At 37.6% G+C, this 19,119-nt stretch overlaps 1 protein-coding gene across 4 annotated transcripts in view; it reads left to right on the plus strand.

The window, feature by feature from the left end:
- Positions 1-2,188: 2,188 nt before the first annotated feature.
- gramd1ba (GRAM domain containing 1Ba) overlaps positions 2,189-19,119 on the plus strand; it is a 60,856-nt gene continuing 43,925 nt past the window's right edge. For 2 of the 4 annotated variants that reach the window (XM_055207823.2, XM_055207825.2), the window contains exons 1-3: positions 2,189-2,326; positions 3,569-4,080; positions 8,894-8,974. In XM_055207823.2, coding sequence (XP_055063798.2) covers positions 3,725-4,080; positions 8,894-8,974 — 437 coding nt within the window. In that variant the 5' untranslated portion in view covers positions 2,189-2,326; positions 3,569-3,724. The remainder of the gene's footprint in view (positions 2,327-3,568; positions 4,081-8,893; positions 8,975-19,119) is intronic. The other 2 variants (XM_055207824.2, XM_055207826.2) reach the window with 2 other exon arrangements.

The following is a 19,119-nucleotide window of genomic DNA, read 5'->3' on the forward strand; positions in this document are numbered from 1 at the left end:
ACTAAAACTAAAAGCGAGCTCACACATACTATGGAGTTTTAACACGGGTGTACAGCGCAGTGTGAATATTTTATTGGAAACAACAATCGCGGATCGTTCTCTTCCATGAAGCCGATGTAAACATCTAAGAATATATGAACATTTCTTAGATTTATTACCTTTGTGGACTACAAATGCAAGTTGATGTCATACTGCGATTGCTTGGTGAAGATAATTTACAAACATGAGACCGGATGGATTATGACTTGCGCACAATTTTTAAACAAAGGTATGTTGTCCCGTTTAGATTTTTCATGTTCATTCTATATGCACTGTCAGCTATGATGAAGTGTAATGAATCATTGCGCCGCCAACTACGGTCCTGCGACGTCAGATATGTCTTGTCTATTTTTTACAAAATAGAGTAACGCGAGTAGCAAACTCATTTAAATTTCAGTAATTGTAATTACGTTACTTGATTTAAAAAAATACTTCGTTACATGCTTGTTACTGCTAAAAGTAGTGGAGTTACTCTCATCACTGAAGAAGAGGCATGCTGCTGTTTTTGTGCTAGAATGACATGACGTGATGACGACGTATGTCACGTGATGTAGCAACATGGCGGATGTAGTACGTCTGAATCTCATGCATACTTCCAGGATTCATACTATGCAGTACCTTCTGTTTTAACGGCAAGTAAGTACTTCATCTCATTCAGTACCTACTGTACAGTATGTGGTTTCGGACGCAGCCGTAGTTTTTAGTCCGTCATGTGTGTGGCTCGTCATGTCAAAATATGTGTTCTGCGCGTCATGTAAACGTATGTGCATTACGCATCATGTCAAATTACGTGCCTGCTGCAGACGCTTCAAAACGGTTTATGATAAAAGAGACGCTCGCATTTGCTAGATACTCGCTAAATCTCATGTTTAATCAGAGTTTAGTTAATTTAGTGTCTTGCAAGTATTTTGTGAACGTCTCTTTTCTCATAACCTCTTTGACGTCTCTGCAACAGGAACGTATTTGGACATGACGCATCACACAACGCACCGAACGCATATTTTGACTTGACGAGTCACACACGGTACTCCGAACACATATTTCAAATTTGCGCCCCTTGGCAAAAAGTCAAGTCTTCATATTTTTTTAAAAGGGAAAATAAGTAGGATACCCCCATCTAGTGGTGAAATTGTATTTTGCATTCAAATGAATATGAATGTTATTAATGTCGAATTGTTAAGCATTCTAACATTAATTTACATTTTAACTTTTATCCATTTAACAGACCATTTGATCTAAAGCAATCTTCTGAGTGGAAGTTAGGGAGGAGCCTAATCAATCTGTCCTGTCAATCATCTCACAAGCGTGCTCATCTCACACTCTGTTCTCATTTTATGTGGCAGATGCTTGGTTTCGAGCCCCTTCTTCACAGTCAGCAAAACTGTTTTTTGCCTCGCTTTAAATCTGGATGATAAGATTGGATTTTGGGGAAGAGGAAAATAACCATGGTGTGATTATAGTAAAAGAGAAAATCATGTTTTTTTTTTTTGGCAGATTGATTACCATTGTGTTTTTGGGTTACCATAATTAGTATTACACAGTACACCCAATTTAACCTACTATAGCTAATGAAACCATAGTTATTGTATGTGGTAATGTTTCATTACTAATACAACCAACAAAAAAACTATGGTGAAGTTAAACCATAGTACATTTTTGTAATGGTAATCGTGTAATGTTGTGATTGTTATATATCCTTAATGTCATTTCTACACGGCAGCATACAGTATAGTATGTTTACCTCAGGTATAAAATCAATGGTTGCACGTTATTGTAAATTTTCCTGCTGAAACCGTTTCGTGGTCGGTACTTCAAGTTGACAAGTTGTCCCTGTTGTAACGTTAAAGATCAATCATTGTGTCTGTCTGTGCCAGTTTTTTTTTTTCACATTTGGGACGCTCATTCAGTGCCTTTATAGTGAGCCGCGTGGCGTGTCTCAAACGCAGAAACAGGGGTTGATGCGTTCCCGCATCCACCTGCGTGGACTAAACACGTGCTCGATTTACGCACACAGCGATATTAAAATAACTTATATTTTTACATATCTTTTATCTTCTATCATACATGGGTTTTGTTTAGTCTAAAATGGGATATTAGTTTTTTCCCCTAAATTTTCACAATTTCTCACCCCTCAGTTGTAGTATCGTCCATAGAAAGGGAACCGAGTGTGAGGGAATGAACGGCGATCTTTACAGTGACACACCGCACACGTTATAAATTCAGACACAACGTCAGCCTGTTAAACCGCATTTATTTTTATTTTTTGGATGACATGACGGTAGAAAAGGTAGGATTTTTGTTTTATACCTTTTTCTGTTTCTGTTTTGGGCACTGTCGCAACTTTTAAACGGGTAGACAATGTCATCCATCGTATGGGTGTCATTGTATATAATATAGCGTTACTTTTAACAGTATTTAAAATGAGCACTTTCTCTTTTTAAACGTGTTGTATTTAAACAAATAAATAAATAAAGATGTTGTCATGTATTTAGATATGTTGCAGATTGTACAATTCGTTTACTGTTTTGACATGCGGTCAGACTGATACTTTGCATGAAGCGTCAAATGAAGCAAGAACCCTTAAAATTCAACATGCTTTTATTATATATAAAAAAGTGTAGTAGAACTTGCTGTACTGAAACTGCGATTATTTCTCTTAAGAGCTGACATATAGGCTAAACATACATTAAATATAGTCTGCAAATGTTAACTATGCATTTTCAATGTACTGTACTGTATATAGTTCTTGGAAAAAAGAACTCGGTTAAGAATCACTTTCTTACAGGAAGTTACAGTTCATACTACAGTGTAGGCACTGTGCTACTGTGTTGCATGTTTATGTGAGCTGCTGCATGTGGAGAAGCCTGATGGTTTGTTTTGCAAATAATACAGATTTCATTTTAAGCGTGCATATCTTGTGCATTCAGTTTTTATTGCAAAGGACACGTCTGCCATAAAAATAACAGCAGTATAATCTTCAGTGTTTGGCAGGATTGATGTGCCGTGCAGGCAGATGGCCAATCTGTGAGCGTGTGTCTGCTCTCAGTGGGCTGCGGCTTCCTCCTGTAAAATGTTTGCATGTTTATGCCTGACTTTTCACAAGTGCACCACTACATAAAGCCCGTGCTAACATTGGCATGCATGTCTGGCTCCAAAGTATTTCAAGGAGTTTGCCTGAATCATGTTCACAGCACTGTGACCCTAATGAAATGTGTAATAATGGTGCCTGATTGTGTAATTAAAAGATGTGTAGCAGTCATAACCCAAGGTCAGATTATAGTCTGTGAAATCCAGGCTCAAGTCTCATAATCTAATGATGAGATTAGGAGCATCAACGTTTGATTTCAGTCATTGATTTGACATGACCTTACTCAGTCAATATCTAAAGTAGTGTAAAATTTTACAGTAAAACTTCAGAGCCGAGCGGAAAAAATGTATGCAAGTTTTCCGTTTTCTTTAAAATCCTTGTGTGCACATACTGTAGGATTTGTTCCCTTAGCACACCCGTTGACCTTCATTTGACCTCTAGGGTTTTATTCTGGAATGACCTATTAAATCAAACATGGCAGCGCAGACCCATCTCACAGGAAGCGCTGAACTTGGCTCAACCCAGCTGTGGACTCGCTAAAGCTATCTCTGATCAATACCTATTTGGACTCATGTGAGACTGAGCAAAAGCAAAACCATGTCGGAGACCCTGCAGCTGCCCGCGCTGCAGATCCAGGGGCCGGAGGATGGGGAATGTGAGGGGAATCCGGCACTGTCAAGCTCTTGCAGTCCTTCTCTACGCCGCAAGCGCTTTAAAATGCGACGGATGAAAAATGTCATGAGTGAGAAGGAACAGCTGGAGAAGGATCAGCTTCAGCGGTCCGGCTCCAAGGAGTACCTGCAGCTTCCGTCCATCGAGATCACACCATCCGGTGACGAGGATGCGCCGTGGTCCAGCTGTTCCACTCCCACCGCCTCTCCCCAACGCAGACGCTTCCTCCTGCGCAAGTGGCTGCGCGGAGGCGACAAAAAAGACAATGGCAGTGAAAGCAGGTCTGTATGAGCACGTCTACCTTGGACCCTCGCCCGTCCACTTCCAGAATTTACCCTTCATCATTCCATCCCTGCCTGATCTCTGCATAACACTCTCATCCATTCTCCATTTTCACTGTCTGTCATGATTTATGCACCTCACTTCATTAAAGTTCGGAGTGTGAGCCTACTGTGGTACATGAGGCGTTGGAGATGCCTTTGTGTGGGTGTTCGGTTTGCTCTGGGAGGACTGAAGCTGTGACATTTATTGGTTGGAGTGGGTTCCTACTGCTGCCAGAAATATTGACAAGACTTCATCTACAGACTTCTTAAATATTCATTACTTTATCTGCCTATTTGATTAAAAAAAGCTTAGTTTGGGACCTAATCTTTTTTGTGCGAGACTTCCGTTTCAATAGCTAGCCTGTAGAAAAATGATTAAAAAAGTTATTGTAAATATTCAATACACATGCCATGTAGTGGCCTCATATATTATATAAAGATATATTCAATCATTTTGTGTTGTTGCCCATGAAATAGACCAAGAATTCATGTTTTTAACTTCTTTAGGTATGTTTAAAATGTCACAATTGTCCCTCTGGAGTTTTTTAAACAGCAATTTTTTAATGACTTAAGTTTTTATGGCGACACATCAAGTTGATCACGTTAATCTGGCGCTTCCTCCTGCAGTCAGCAACAGTCTTATTCAACAAATTATGAGTTATTTAAACAAACCATAATGAACATTAAACAATTACATTTATTCAGTATTGTTTTCTTTTCATGAAAAATATTATTAAATCGATTCTTACGCACTAGAGGGAGCTTAAGAAATTATTTGCTTTTTCATTTAAAACAAAACAAAAGTATATGCAAACACATTGTAACTTTATAAACATTAACTAATTAACAGTTTATGTGTTCTGTAATCGCATTTTGGAATAATATATGGTAGCAGAATAAATAAATTAAATGAACTAAATCAACATATTTTTATCTGCATAATATTAGTTGTTTTTGAACAATTACTGTATTTATTGCAACACAGTCTCACGGCAAGTAGTGTTATAGTAAAGAAAATTTTGATAAATTTATTCGTGTTTGATGACACGAATTTCCACTGTTTTTCGTGTCTCTGGAGACGAATGTCTATATAGACGAATGTCTATATATATATATATGTATGTATATATATGTATATATATATTTTAATATATTATTAATACTTTTTATCATCGTTCTTTCCTATTTTCAAATCATTGTTGCTTGGGGTTAGGGTTAGATTCGGGGTTTGCGTTAGGATGTAATTTTATATATTGGTTTTCTACATGTTTTTCGTCCGCTTTTAAAACTATTCTCGCCTGAAGTTGGGGTTAGAGTTGGGGTTTGGGTTAGGAAGTCGCAGAAAGTGGTTCTAACCCAAACCCCAAGCGACAATGGTCAAAAAATAGAAAACAATGATGAGAAATCAAAATATAAAATGACACGAGAAAGAATATCGTGCCACAGACTCGAACAGCCATTGGCAGAAATTCGTGCTGGGAAGAACGAAAAAGACATTAGTCTAGAGCAGTGTTTCCCAATCCTGGTCCTCGGGCACCCCCTCCCAGAAAGTTTTAGATGTCTCCTTATTTAAAACACCTGATTCGACTCGTCAGCCTCCTTCTAAAATGGTAAACATGTGTCCCTAACAAGCTGATGAGTTACATCAGGTGTGTTAAATAAGGAGACATCTAAAACTTTCTGGGAGGGGGTGCCCGAGGACCAGGGTTGGGAAACACTGGTCTAGAGAGACACGAAAAACACCGGAAATTCGTGTCATCAAACACGAATAAATTAATCAAAATTTTCGTTACTATAACATGACTTGTCGTGAGACTGATTATGTACTAGGTATTTTTATGAAAGGTTTTACTGGATGGATGTGTGTGAATACAGATCATGTTCTCTTGTGTGTGTATTATAGTTAAAGGCGGAGTCCACGATGTTTGAAAAACGCTTTGGAAAAGGAGACGGGCCGACTACCAAAACACACTTATAGCCAATCAGCAGTAAGGAGCGTGTCTACTAACCGACATCCTTGCTGGGTTGCCTATGTGTGGGGCGGGTCTATCAACAGAAGGTCCAGATTCTATTGGGGTAGGGGCGTGTTAGGTGATTTCAAATATCAACATTGGCTTTCTAACATCATGAACTCCGCCTTTAAACCCAAATGTTTTGTAGAGATTTTTTGTGTTTTCATGGCAACCCCTAACTGCAAAAATTATGTCAGTCTTTCTGGATTTAATAATAAACATTAACAAGACAGTCGTGTCCCTCGCAATACGACTACCATTAGCTTACCGGTAAGTGGCTTACCCGAAGTCTTACACAAAAGAGCTCAATGATGGCGTCTCCCACATTTATGTCAAAAATAAGGTGGATAGCTTAGCAATGTGTGAAATTAGGCTAGAAATACAGAACCAGTCATTTGAAACAGGTTTCACAATACCCATACAGATTTCAAGTGAGTGTTCTTAAGCTTTCATCTTAAGGTTTATGCATATATTAAATGTTTCTACATGTTATTTGCAAAAAAAGTAAGAGTTTGACTAGATAGTGTAGGAAAAGCAGCCCAGAACCCATAGCAACACCAGTACCAGGTTAAACTTTATACAGAAAGAAAGCACAGTATGCTGAGCTGTTATCCAACATTTGCTATAATAAATTAAACTATAAACATTTCTCGCTCACTTTCAAAACCCACTTTTCAGCGAGGTTTCATCTGTGGGTGGTCAAGTGTCTGCTGGTAAATCCTCTTCAATACTTCAGTGTTCACTGATCTGGGGCTTTGCTGTTTTGCAGTTTGTCTGTGTTTTATCACCTGCTTCCTTTGTGCGCTGCATTCAAGAAATGAGGTGCCAAGGAAACCAATTTTGTGGTTAAATGTGTGTCATGTATTTTCTTAAGGAAGTGACAATAGCACATTGGGGATTTGTAACCGGGGATGCTGTAAAGATCTTATCATTAATACTGTATATCCTAATGCACAATGTGTTTCTGTATTTCAAGTTGGTAGAGCATTGCTAGCAGTGCAAAGGTTGTGGGTTTGAGTGCCAGAAAACACACGTTTGTAATAAAATAAATTAACTTTGAATGCACTTTAAGTCGCTTTGGATAAAAGTAATGTAATGTAAATGGGACATTCAGTCCTGCCCTCTAGTGGAGATTATTCACTATAAAACCATAAAATATTAATTTCAAGGTTTGGTTTCATTTTATGAATCAGACATCCTGAACACTTTCTGTTTGGTGCAAGCTAATGGTTCACAAAATACACACAGATTTATAATGTAATGCAGATATTTGTGCATTCAGCTACTACCATACAGTATGTGTCGTGTGAACTCTGAAACGATCAGCACATTTTATGTTGTTAAGCATTTTCTATTACTGTAAATATTCATAATAGTTTTCATAATGATCAAAAACAAATGCATGTATATATGAAAAGTTTGGTACAAAAACACAATTGCCTCCAAATTGCATTTTGGAGAGACACTGAATTTGAAAAAGCACACTGTACTTTCTGCATTTATCATTAAAGTATTTATTAGTAATACAGTGAAAATTAGTAGAAATGTGAATATTTGGTTAGCATGTTGATTTACAGTGTGTGCCCCTAAATTTTCTGGTTGCGCCCCTAAAATTTTCAGTTGGGGCCACTGTGCTCCTAGTGAAAAAAGTTCGTCTGGAGCCCTGCAATAAATCCATTTTGCCTAATTTCGGTAAAAACGTGTTTCTATACCAAGAAAGTGACAAGATGAAGACCATTGTTTTCTGTTACAAACTTTCACATAATGTTTATTATAAAAACAGATTTTTTTTCTGCAAAATGCAATAAATCCATTACGACACTTTTTTCCAAAATGCTGTAAATCTATTGAATTAATATATAAATGTGCATTCATCTTTGCCATGTTATATTCATTTAGTTGACTAGTAGTATACAGTGATTAAACATTAATGGCATAAATCAAAACACTAAAAAGAAAACTAGGATTCTCTGTGTTTTCAATGCACCACCATTAATGTTTACAATGTGTGGAATTGTGCGCTGTGATTTGTTGAGCGGATTTACTGCATTCTGCAGAGAAGGAGGACTGGCGTTTATCACGTTTTGGGAAAAAAGGGAGAAAAGATGACAGAATAACACGGCGGATATCGGATTTTGCGTTAAATTAAGAATTTACTTTTTAATACCTGATACAATACTGATTTTGGTGGTAACTCTTTTTTAAAAAAATGCAATTTATCGCGTTTTGGAACGAAACTCTTCATATATAGTAACAATCTTGCTCAATTTGAAGACCCTCAACCAAAAACCATGGGAAGCAGCTTTAAAAGAAAAATTTGGTATACACATCTCTAGAAGTCTGAAAACAGCTTGTTATCATCACACCTCGTGGTGTTTTGAGTCTCTCGGCTTTTCATCAGACCATCACATGGTTGAACCAGATGGCTTTTAACATTACCGCCTATTTGAATTTTCTGAGCTGAATGTGGTCTACCAACTTTTTCATTTAAAGCTGGTCCCGTGAGTAAAACGTGTTACTGTGTGTCGAATGTGTGTACTGTATGTATCTAATTCACTTGTGTGAGAGGAGCTCAGATCTGTGTGTGTAAATCTGTTTGTATCTCAGTCTTCTTTGCGAGAGGAGATCAGGTTTGTGTATGTAAATCATTATCTCATTCTGTGTGACAGGAGATCAGATCTATATGTGTAAATCTGTATCTCAATCTTGAATCAGTCCTCTGTGTATTTCTGATCCAGATCTTATGCTTTGTGTTACAGCAGTCAGCAGAGCAGCCTGCAGAGCAGTCATGAAGAGGAGTCCACCACACGTTATTTAAGTCCGAACGCACGTGAGGACAGGTACACATCAGTTGCTTTACTTTGTGTGTGTGTATTGGTTGTCACTATGGTTTGTATGTTAATAATACAGCTGTTTTAAAGTACATTTTCTCAATGAGCTTGAGTAATCATTCAAGGTTAATGCTAATGTGTCCATCATTAGTGGCATCTTACTGTACATCCGCCTTGTGTCCACTAGGGGGAGGTTGTTGGTCAAAGCACTGAAAGCCCAGTTGTTTGGCCATGCAGTAATATCATGTAGCCATACTTTCGACTTCTGATTCAGAATTAAATCTTGTCCACATATTAGCTTGTTTTGTACAGTATGGAAGTACGACTCTTATCTTGTAACGGGAACAACCATATTTTGTAAAACAGTACTCAGATTGGAAGTTAGCATCACCATTTATGTTAACGGACCATGGGTGGCCCATCTGCCAGATGCTCAGTGAGTACAGATGGTTACTGTAGCTTAAGTGTGTGCGTTTTTTTTATCTCAATTGTTGAGCAGTGCATAACCAACGCAAAGGCATTGAGTTTGATTCTCAGGCAACACAGATACTAACAGCGGCGGCTCGTGACTGCTCATCCGAAGGGTGCTAATTCAAAATAAGTGTTAGGAGTGTCATGTGTGTTGCTTGCGTTTTCAAAATATGTGTTTTGTTAAAATAAGTGCCTGCTGCACACGTGTCAAACTTGTTTATGATAAAAGAGACGCTCACTTTCACAAAATATACGCAAGAAACTCCCTTAACACTAAACTCAGATTACGCATGAGATTATGCGAGTTTCTGGCAAACACGAGCATCTCTTTTGTCATAAACCCTTTAGACGCGTCTTATTTTGACAAGACACGTAATGCACACAGGATCTCTTGATGCGCACATATTTTGAAAAAAGGAACCACACACATGACGGGCTACATACATGTTGTGACGAACTTCACATCGAGCGCCCTCGAAAAAAGAAGTCGCCGGCCGCCACTGGATATTAATAAAATGTGTAGATGCACCATAAGTCACTTTGGGTGAAAACACCTGCCAAATGCGTTAATATAAAAAGATGTATGATATTAATGTTAAGCATGTCAGGTTCAAGTTGTAGTTCCCACGAGTGGTTGAAGATTTCCTGTTTTTTTGGTGGTTCATGTTTTGCTTTTAAAGATGTTCTCCTTTTCTCACAAGTTCTGCATCCGCTTATTGGTTTAAGAGTCTGACCACAGATCTCACTTTCTGTCTTTTGCTTATAAATAAAAACTCCCTTTGCATGTCATCCACTGTAAGCTATTTTAGATTATCGGATCATTATACGTTATCTTCCGCCCTATGTGATTCTGTTGCGTAAATAAATGTGCTGAAATCAGCTATGGAGGTTTTTCAGTGAAAATATCTGAAGATTTTTAGCAGTCCTCAAATGTTCTTGTTGTCCTCAGCCGGTACAGAGAAACAGCCGATATCACATGAGTCTTTTTCCTGCAAGCATTAGGCATTTATTGGTTGTGTTGTATCAGGCACCTCTGAAACTCTTTTATTTTATTCTGGATTTATGAAATATGTCTCTCTAATCAACTATTTGTTTTGTTTATATGCTTAAAGTGCATGAGCAGCAATATACTGTATTGTTGACCTTATGTGTGTTAGAAAAGAATAGTAACCAAAATAGTTGGATAAAAGTTCTGGCTTTATTTATTTAGCCATGTGTGCATTTGTGCAGTACACCTGCTAAGGTCAGTTTTGTAAAGGTCTGTACGCACACAATAGTTTTTGTATGCTCAGCAGCCTCATTTTAGCTGATTCCTGAGCTTATTTTTAAATCTGTTGTGACGTACGAGCAGGTAATGCTTGTTAAAAGTGATGAATGTTCGGACTGCCTGGATGAATCATGGTGTAAAAACACGGCTTTCACGTGCAAACACTCACGTAAGCTATAGTAGCTATGTCCCAGGACAACAGATAACTCAGATCTTTCTCTACTCATGTATATTATGATCACATGGATTCTGTATCTCTTTCGCGTCATGAAAGACCTCATTATTCTGTAAAATTTATTCTGCCTTTTCAATTGTTCGGCCAAACACCGAATATTAAAGGGGACATTTCACAAGACTTTTTTAAGATGTCAAATAAATCTTTGGTGTTTCCAGAGTAAATATGTGAAGTTATAGCTCAAAATATCATATAGATAATTTATTATAACATGTTAAAATTGCCACTTTGTAGGTGTAAGCAAAAATGTGCAATTTTTGGGTGTGTCCTTTTAAATGCAAATGAGTTGATATCTGCACTAAGTCTCGTGGTTGGATAGTCCAGATTAAGGGCCGGTATTATCCCCTTCTGACATCACAAGGGGAGGCAAATTTCAATTACCAATATGCTTACAGAGAATGGTTTACCAAAACTAAGTTACTGGGTTCTTATTTGTCACATTTTCTAGGTTGATAGAAGCACTGGGGACCCAATTATAGCACTTAAACATGGAAAAAGTCAGATTTTCATGATATATCCACTTTAAAGGACCAGTATGTAGATTTTTAGTGGCATCTAGGAGTAAGACTGTGAATTGCAACCAACAGCTCAGTCTTCATTTGGAAATGCATAGAGAAGCTACGGTAGCCACCAAAGGACAAAACACAACTTCCATGTAAGGGGACCCAAAATGTTTGTAAATAAAAGATGCTCATTCTAACGTAATATAAAAACAATACAGTTCATTTTGTAAGGTTATTATACACCAGTGGTTCTCAAACTGGGGTCCGGGGCCCCCAGGGGGGCCGCGAGATGGTGCCAGGGGGGCCCCAGTTTTATGACACTTTATAAAATACATTAATTTATCATGAATTCTGTGAAATTAAACCTAAAAAAAGTAAGGCAGCACTACTTTGTATAATTTAATGTTTTGTTTAATTAAAATGTGAAGTTTTAGAACTTTTTTTTGTCATAAATTTTCTTTGGGGGGGGGGGGGGCGCGAAGGATTGCACCATAAACAAAGGGGATCGCACGCTGAAAAGGTTTGAGAAAAACTTTTATACACCACAGTAAATATAGTTATGAATATTATATTGCATTTCTGTCAAGAGATCCTTCTAGAAGTTACACAATGCACCTTTAAAGAAAATTTTTAGAGAATAATTTTAAAGATCATGTAAAGCAATATACTTCAAATGTCATTCATAAGTGGTCACCGACTAGCGTGAACAATACCAAAAGTCGTTGCTTTTCGAGCGTCTCGCCGTGACGTCAAACCCATGAGGGTCATATTCGAAATAGATCTGGAATTAAAGTGAACATTAACAGATGAGCTTCTCCACCCTTGGTTATCATAAACTGAATATCAAAACAATTATATTTGTCTTACAAGTTTATAGTAAATAATGACAGATTTTTTTATTTTAGCTTGAACCACTTCTTTAAAGCCCCTTTGGTATTGTTAGCCCATGATACACGGAGGGTCATATTAGTCTCTTGTGGTCTATCTGATGGTCTTTATGCTGCCAAACAAACAAGGTGTACTGATGTGCAGCACACACAGAAGACGTAGGATCTGGGTCACTGCAGGACACAAGCTGTGAAGAGCAAGAGAGAGAGAGAGAGAAAGAGAGTAGATAGGACTTGGTTCAGTAATAAGGAGTCAGTTTGTACCGTGTGTCGGGCCGCAGGAGTATATAGCATCATGGTTCAGAGCAGGACATTATCATGCATCTCACCCGTCAAACTGAGCTGTCACCTGCGAATGTCCATGCTCAGGAAAAGACTTCACTTCCGCCGAGATAAGTAAGTCATGACAAATCTTTTTTTTGTCATTTCCTTTGCTCTTTTCTGTTGTTTTCATATTTTTAATGGTCACTTGATTCAGTCTTTTACTGTCACAGATACTGTTACGCGTGATCGATTGAATTAAGCTCCATTGATGGGTCGGGAATTGAGGAAAACTTATCATTCATTATGTTGGAACGTACACAACATGTTTATGTGTAGTAGTTTATCCACCAGTCATTTTGATCTTTGAGAGTTATTTAAGAGAAGTCATTCAAAGGATTGTTATGTGATTCCTAAATACTTTTTCTATATCTATGTATACCTATTGCTAGTGTTGATTATTATTATTGTTTTATTAATATAATTGATAATCAGTTGTATGAATCCTGTAAATAGTTGTAACTGTAATTTTAAACATTAAGAAGTATAATGCATGAAAAGGTTATCAGACAATGTTTTTGAAATATTATGTTCTTGAATATTGAATAGGAAAGCATTATTCTATTATTTATTGAAAGATATAATGCATGACAGCATGTTTCATGTATTTTATTGTGTTGTATTATTTAAATATTGTACGGTGCATTAAATATACACATTATGCATATTTAAACAAGATCTACTTTATTTCTTAAATTTGGGTTTTAATTCATTACTTTAATTTGTAATGGTTAGGTTTGAGTGACAGCTATCATTTGGATGAGGCAGGGCTTTTAGAAGTCTAAGTGTATTTCATGCAAAGAGAGTAGCTTATGGGTTGCAACTTGCATCAAGTCAAGCCTCTTTCACACTGTAATTTCGGTAAATGACCATAAAAATAAAAACTAACAGGAAAGTCACAAATGTGCTATTCAGCGGCGTTATTCTTTTACCAGTAAGATACTGGTAAACGCTGTCAAAAAAGCAGAAGTTTCCTCTAAACCGATGCATGGCGAGCGAGGCTGGTGTTGTTTTTGTAAATAATTGTGGGTTATGGTTTCAAATCTGTGGTTTGTCTCACTTCTTTGGCAAATGATGACAGTCGTAGTTGCTGTTGACCAAACAACATTTTTAGTTTTAGATGACTTCAAACTGATCTGTACAGTGATGTTACGTTCCTAAATGAATCATTCTTTTTGAACGAATCTTTTATGTGAATTAATTGTTCTCGTTTACGCAATCCATTAACTCATATTTCTCATTCACTGAAATCTATCGGTCTTTTTGATATAATCAAGCTTTTTTCTGTCCCCAATGGCGTTCGAGGATGAGCTGTTACAGAGCATATTATTGGCTCAACAAGCTGAACGATTCGCTGTTACTACATATATCTTGGCCAATCTGTTTACTGAAGTAAAAACACGTTTGTGCTCTATTTGTGGCTACTGTGGTTTTACTGTATCATGACACTTAAACAGGTGCTATAATTGGGTCCCCAGTGCTTCTATCAACCTAAAAAGATCAACCCAGTAACTTGGTTTTGGTAGACCATTCTCTGCAGGCGTGTGAAGGAATAGGTCGTTGAAGTTTGGCTCCCCTTGTGATGTCAAAAGGGGATAATGCCACCCCTTAATCTGTACTATACGACCACGGCACTGCCATTTAGTGCAGAGATCAGCTTATTTGCATTTAAAAGGACACACCCAAAAACTGCACATTTTTGCTCACACTTACAAAGTGGCAATTTAAACATGTTATAATAAATTATCTACAGTACTGTGCAAAAGTCTTAGGCCACCACCACCACCAGCTGTGTAGTTTTAGCAGTTTTAATGTCCATCCATATTTATTTTTCAATCTATTTTATTACGATACAAACAGAAAATGCAGGAAATATGTAGAAAAAAAATAATAAAACATTTAATTTTCAGGACTCAGGGTTCCCACGGGTCCTTGAAATCCTTGAAAGTTTGTGAATCTAGGGGGAAAATTCAAGTTCCTAGGAAGATTTTGAAAATATACATGCATAGATACAGGTCATTGAAAGTGCTTGAATCTATTTTATGCAAGTTTTCTGGAAAAAAAATCCATATTATTCCCTGTGCAGTGTAGATATCATAACATTTCTAGCCTTTTAAGCACACGTGCTAAACTGTTCTCTTTGAATGCTTATATCTTCTGTATGTGAATGTTGATTCATACCAAAATGCTTTTTTGCATAGTTGTGTTTGACACATGAAAACGTCTTGATTACGTATGTAACTGTTGTTTCCTGAGAAGGGAACGAGACGCTGCGTCTTCCTTGTCATACTTCCTGCATCCCTGTAACGCCGTCTTTGGCAATATTTAAGATAGCGGTATACTTCCTGGCTCCCGCGTCACCCTGTCTTTGTCATTAAGCCTCACCATTGGTTGAATTTGATATACAAATTCAGATGCACTTACCCCTGGAGGCGTCCCCAAAGTGTCACCACAGTGACGCAGCGCGAGTTCCCTCGAAAGGGAACTGTAACAATGTATCTTAAAAGGTAACACAATGTATACTTGCTCTTACTTGAAATGTGTCCCCACATTTAGTCCTTGAATTTGAGGGTATTGGACCTGGAAAGTCCTTTAAAGGTCCTTGAATTTGAAGTTAACTAAGGTGTGGGAACCCCTAAATGTCTTCTTTAGGCATCGTCAGTGTTAAGTGTGACCTCTCTTGACACTTAACACATCTTGAGCGTTTTTGAGCATCTTGAGCAGAATGAAATTTCTTTAAAATTAGAATTAGGATTTAATTTTATTTAGGTTTAAAAGATCCTGCAGTTTCCTGCTATTGCTCAAGTGGAATGGGAGTTTGCCCTAAACACTTGACACATCAGTATACATTTTGTTTGCGGTTTAGTGTCTTGAAGTCCAGTTAGAAAAGCATGCAAGCAAGACAAAAAATCTATGGTGTGATCAGCTGGAAGACAGATTAACACAGTTGAATGAGATGATGAGAGAGTAACTTCTCATGCTCTGTGGTTGACATGAGTTCAGGGTCATTGTGTCCGTGTCATAGTAACTACATCTGTTTCTTTTTAAGCAGAAAGCTTTGATGAACACAGATGCTGTGCGCGTGCATGCATGTGTCTGTACTGGATGTGTGCCTTTTGTCTGATTAGCAGTCGTTTAAGGAAGCCGGAAGAACCAATAAAGGACTGCCAGCATCCCTCTCTCTTAATCTCTTTAAAGTGATAGTTCACCCAAAAATACAAAATCTGTCATCATTTATTCACCTTCATGTCGTTCAAAACTTGTATATCTTTTTTCTATTGATTATTTCTTTAGTGAAACCCAAAATAATATTTTTTGAGAAGTTTCTCTGTGGTTGTGTCCACACAATGTATTTTAAAGTAATAGTTTATACTTATAGTCCATATTTTACTCGCACTCAAGCCATCAGGTGTATATGAATATGTATAATATCAGTTTTCTGGCTCTTTTCAGCTTTATTATGGCATTGAATAGTGTCCCATTTTTAAATCACATATATTCACCAGAACTAATCCAGGGTTTCCTGCAGCACATTTCAGTTAAGGCGGCCCACCTAAGCTTGGAAACCCTACCGCCTTAACTAGGTCGTTAAAAAAATAAATAAAAATCACTGCACAAAAGGCCGTCAAGTGCATCTAGGAGAATAGCGCGTACGCGCATCACACCGCGAGCGGGGACGCGCGCCACATGGCCGAAATGAGAAAGACGTGGTCCGGACTGTCACTGTCTGGAGGATAACTAGCCAGTTGATAAAACATCTCAGAGAATGGCGCGGACGCGCTTCACACCGCGAGCGTGCACTGGCACAACACTGTCTTGAGGATAGCTAGTTGATAAAACATGTTATTGTATTAGTCTATAGTTTTTGCAATTTTAAAGTAAGTTGGCTGGTGAATTTGTAGTTTGAGCAACCTGCTAGCTAGGTTTCACGTGCCTGTTGATTAGATATAATTGTTAGGCGCTCTTGCTCACTTTGTTTATGTGCATTATTTACATGCTAGTAGTTACACTCCTTTAAGATAATGTAATTAATAGTGGGAAATAATCCGTTTTTAAAATTTTCCCGCTATGTATAATCATTCGCCAGACGTTCTACAACATCTGCTTTAGTTTGTGTTTATTAACCCTTTAGTTTCACTTCATCACGCAGCTATTCCCATAGAGGTAAAATCATTTAATTAATTAATAATCTAGTATGTGTTCATTTTTTTTGTCATAGTTTCTTCAAAAAAAGTTTTATTTGACTGTTTTAAATAAAAATATATTAATTTTCATTATTTAATTATTTAATGTTTTGATTTTTCAATTTCTTTTTTAATAAGGTACAAACAGAAAATACGGGAAATATGTACAAAAAAATAAATAATTTAATTTTCATAACTAAATCTTCTTTAGGCATTGTTGAGTGTGACCTCTCTTGGCACTAAACACATCTTGAGGGTTTTTAAGCAGAATGAAGTAAAGACTAATTTCTTTTAAATTAAAAAAATAGGATTTAATTTTATTTAGGTTTAAGAGATCCTGCAGTTTCCTGCTATTGCTCAAGTGCTCATTTTTAAACAGTTTTTAATACTATATACACATTTTCAAAGATACAACAATTGAGAAACAGTTATATGATCAATATAACATTGCAAAAACAACAAATCCAATTCTGGCATGGTGGCCTAAGAATTTTGCACAGCGCTGTGTGTATATATATATATAAATAATAATAGTATAGATTGTTTGTTTTTTATGGATAGATACATTTTTGGAGATTTAATAATGGGGCACTATCCAATGTCATTATAAAGCTGGGAAAAAAATTAAGAATTAATATAAAGAATTTTTATTTTTGGGTGACCTATCCCTTTAAGTTGAGATCAGACCGTGTACATTCGAGAGGGCTCTTGTTTTGACATGCTCAGCAACATTTAGAGATGCCCTTTTGTTATAGCTTGTTAGGAAATGCTTACGCAGCAAAAGAAAAGTGCTGCTGGTTTGCTATAGCACGGGTACATTATTCACACAATTGCCCATTTTCTCTCCCAGAAGAAGCAAAAAGTTATATTTAACTTGTAATGTTTTCGAAAAGTTTGTTCATGTGCTTTACTCTTACACAGTATTGGCATGTATAGTCAATCCAAAGCTTTCGATTTATTCTGCAGTTGTATTTAATTTCAGCTGGATCTGTCTTTCTTTTTCACATTAGAGGAGTGGCTCCGAAAATTTTAAAGCTGACACTGAACAAACTAATCTGTCGGTGCTGTTCACAAAGGAAGTGGCTGTATGATGTACAAGGACTTTTGTTTGATGTTGTTCCTGTAATCATTCTGGGGGTGCTGCAGATCTCTCATCTCTAACCTCATTGCGTTCTGGATGCCTCGTTTGTTCCTGTGTTCTTATTTAATTGGCCAGATGCCTGTAAAGATGTGCAGGCTCCTCCAGCTCAGATGTGAGACCTGCGGCAGTGTGTCCTGTTACCAGAGCTGATGATTCATCAGAGAACTGCAGACCAATGTTATCTAACACCCCAATCAGATACTTTCCTGCTCGCTCACTTATTCACGCTCTCTCTGGTCTACTCTTGCTCACTCTCTCATTCTTTCACTATATCTCGCGTACTCTCTTATAGTCATTGAAGTCAATGGATATCCCGTGGCACTGGATCAGTTTTACTTGCAGAAACAACTCCTAGTGTCTTATAGGGGTTTCTTAGGAAGAGTCAGCCATAGCGAAAGTAGGTCATGAACAAATTATTGAGTTTTCCCTTATTTGTGAGATTCGCTTTAAACCGGTGCTGCGTCAAATACCACAGAGAGATTCCAGTGAGTCAGTGCCTTCAAAAGATAAAGAAAATCACAAACTATAGATTTTTCGGATGATAACTGCGTTTCGAAAATGTTTTCAATGCATGTCTTTCAGCTATTACTAACGGTGTTTCTCTGTTCTGCATGTTTGTGTTTGAGATGAGATTAGCTACCTCATTTCACTTCTCCAGTGCACTCACTAACCAGGCCTGACAGTCACCTTATCACCTGACTTTACTCACTCTCCTCTCATTGGCTGGCTTCCATTAGCCTACATGTGGCAGTGAGCTCAGCGATGCTGAGGGGGCGGGGCCATGTGGCATCTCTCAGAAACTGTTGAGCTGCAAGGCAAAGCTGGACCCACAGAATTGAACTCCTGCCTTTATTGGCTGGGTTCCATGAGCCCATTTGTGGCCAGTGATTCTTATTTACATTTAGCATACGCTTTTATCCAAAGCAACTTACAGTGCATTACAATGTGTACAATTTTCCTGGGTTCGAACCGATCAACTTTTTGCATTGCTAACGGGTGATTCTCACAAAATCCAGACTTACTGTCCATTCTTACCGCCACTGGCGAGAGCGTCAAAGTGGCCGGAAGTCATTCATTTTCGTGGCGCGGCGCGTTATGTACAGCGTGAGCGTCGAGGAGAGTTTAAATCAGCTTAACTTTATGGT

This window comes from Misgurnus anguillicaudatus, chromosome 12 (assembly GCF_027580225.2).
Source record: "Misgurnus anguillicaudatus chromosome 12, ASM2758022v2, whole genome shotgun sequence".
Lineage (NCBI taxonomy): Eukaryota > Metazoa > Chordata > Actinopteri > Cypriniformes > Cobitidae > Misgurnus > Misgurnus anguillicaudatus.